The sequence below is a fragment of the Triticum aestivum genome, chromosome 5A (assembly GCF_018294505.1).
Source record: "Triticum aestivum cultivar Chinese Spring chromosome 5A, IWGSC CS RefSeq v2.1, whole genome shotgun sequence".
Lineage (NCBI taxonomy): Eukaryota > Viridiplantae > Streptophyta > Magnoliopsida > Poales > Poaceae > Triticum > Triticum aestivum.
The window spans coordinates 611,712,563-611,715,293 of NC_057806.1; the positions used below are offsets into that span (position 1 = coordinate 611,712,563).

At 61.7% G+C, this 2,731-nt stretch overlaps 1 protein-coding gene across 1 annotated transcript; it reads right to left on the minus strand.

The window, feature by feature from the left end:
- Nucleotides 1–482: 482 nt before the first annotated feature.
- LOC123105316 (pathogenesis-related genes transcriptional activator PTI6) lies at nucleotides 483–2,386 on the minus strand. The gene has a single exon (XM_044527361.1). The coding sequence runs from the start codon at nucleotides 1,756–1,758 to the stop codon at nucleotides 880–882; it is 879 nt and encodes a 292-aa protein (XP_044383296.1). The 5' UTR covers nucleotides 1,759–2,386; the 3' UTR covers nucleotides 483–879.
- Nucleotides 2,387–2,731: the final 345 nt, after the last annotated feature.

Here is a 2,731-nt window from a genome sequence, read left to right on the forward strand (position 1 = left end):
AGGCGTCACGCTGGCTTGAGGCCACGCCAAGTTCCCGCCAAATCCACCCGTGCGGTCCCCACCGCCGCCTCATCACCGGGCCGCACGAATAACGGCCGAGATGCCGCCTCGTGGCGCACCGAAGCAGCAAATATCCGGTTTGAAAAGTCTACCAAACCGAGAAACGTGGCCATGGCCAGGTGGCTTTCTAGTTTCCACCACCGTTTCTCCCCAATTTCTTGGCGAGCGACGGCGACACGGCGGCCGGCTATGTTTAATCTGATCTGCGCAACTTTGCCGAATTGACCTCTCACAATCCGCGGCCCTACACGCCTGGAAAATGGAAAAAGAAAACATTCATTTGCTACTACTGGGATCCTGTCATGGTCACGCTCCCACTTGGGCGTGGATTTGTAGCCAGTAAAGATGCAAAATCTTCACCACTTGGACGCCAGCTTGCGTGAACAACTCCTCACGACGACGACCAAGGCGGAAAGGCGATGTAAAACAAACACACCATCACGACAACAATTACAGTTTTACTCGTCATTACAGTAACGGGCATGCGGCCACTGTCGGCACTGCGACGCGACCGCACTGCTCCGTTTCCACCCCGGAGACGTGCGAGTTAAGGCGGGTCACGCACAAGGGCGGGGCCCCCGCCTGAGCTCACCACCACCACCACCACAAGCAACAACCATTCACTCCTCTGCTCTGCTGCTGCGGCTACTGGAGTGTACGCAGTACTAGTAGATCTAATTAATAAACGAAGTAATAATAGTAACAGTACTGGAACGCAACGCATCTCCCGCCACTGCCTCACGCGTCTCCCGCCACTGCCCGCCCCGAGGGCGCGAAACGCCGCGGCAGGGGGTGGGGGTGGGGGTAGGGGCAGGGGCGTCATATCACGCCGACGGCGCTCGCCGCCGGCGGCATCACGAAGTCCTCGCTCTCCCACCACGGCAGCTGCCAGTCGAACTCCGTCGCCTTCGGTTCGCTGTCCCACCACGGCTGCTGCCAGTCGAACTCCACCGCCTTGGACGGCGGAGCGGCCGAGGCCAGGTCGCTGAGCTCCCCGTACAGGTGGTCCACTGGACGGGGCGCGCGACGGAGGACGGGGGTGAGGGACGAGGCGAACGGGTTGAACGAGTCGGCGTCGTCCTCCTCGGGCTCGGGCTGCGAGGGCGGCGACGGCGCGGAAGGGGGAACGGTCGCGGGGGCCTCTGCTGCCGCTTCCCCGGTAGGACGGAGCTTGGCCTGCGGCGGGGAGCGGGGCTTGGCGGACGCGACGTAGTCGGAGTCGGAGCTGGAGCTGGACGTGAAGTTGGTGACGGCGTGGGATCCCTTGAGGCGCACGGCCGCGTCGTCGTACACGGCGGCAGCCTCCTCGGCGGTGTCGAAGGTGCCGAGCCACAGCCGCTTCTGCAGGCTCGGGTCGCGGATCTCCGCGGCGTACTTGCCCCACGGCCTTTGCCGCACGCCACGGAACCGCCGACGGTAGCCGCCGTCGCCGGCCTTGGCCACCCGCCGCCGCCGCAGCAGAGCCCGTCTCCGCGGGACGGACGACGCCGGAGACGGCTGAGAGGAGGCCTTCACGCTGATGTCGATGACCTTCCGCACGCGCCGCCTGCCGCGCCTGACCTCTTCGTCCCCCGAGGACTCGGACTCGGTGGCGTCGGCGTCCACGAAGAAGACGCAGACGCGCTTGGGCAGGGGAGCGAGGGACCCAGCGCGGCGGGTCCGGCCGGCGGCGAGGGAGTCGGCAGGACACATCCCCATCTCCACCAGCGCTACTGAGATTCCACCACAAATCTCATCCAAGAAAGCGTCTTCCAATTTGGGGAAACCAGAGGACGAAAAAGCTTCTCCAAACTTTCCCCTTGCAAATACTTGCCAGAATCAGCGAGGAAAGGCTTGGGTGGGGGGGCTTGCAGCTTTTGCTGGGGCTCGGCGCTGAGATCTGCCGCTCTCAGTGAGCGAGCTCGCACTCCAAGAAACGGGTGAAGCAAGCAAAGGCGCCGCGCCAGGAATCCCCAGCCCGATGCCTCGCAGCCAGAGAGGAAGCTCCGGATTTGGGCAGGGGGGGGGGGGGGGGGGGGGGGGGGGGGGCGTCTCTCGGCTGCTCCCGGCGGATCGGGGCGAGGAGGAGAGTAATCCTGGGATGATTTTGGGGGTTTAGACAGGGTTCTGCCGGGCGGGCGGGTCGGCGGGATAGAAGCAGAGTGGGGGGTTGGGACAGAGCTTGGAGAAAGGTACTAGTACAAGTAGTTGCGGAAGGAGATGGTATAGATTCACTCACGGCACAGGTGGATGCCACTACGGAGTCCTCCTCTCGTCCTCTCGATCTTATCACCCCTTGTGATTTTACACTGCTGCCCTCCGCGTGACCTGCTCTGCTTTTGACAGTGAAACGAGCGCATGCAGTGGTGCAGAGGACTGGGCCGTGCCTGCCTTTGCGGGATTTGACCACTTTGCCCCTCCTCCTCTCCTCATGCCCGGAGTGTGAGGTGCGTGATTCGAATTCGAAGTGGATTTGAATTTGAATTTGGGCTTGGGATGCCCGTTGCCCAACATGTGGCCAGGTTGAAATGAATTAAGCTGCTGCGTTGCTCTGTATCATCAGATTAGGTCTTTAATGTTACCAGCAGTACTCTTACAAATCGTGTGCTTGGCATAGTTTCGGATGACTTGTTCACATGAAAGTGGATTGGAACTTACACGTTGTGTTAGGTATGTGACTCCATTGGCATGA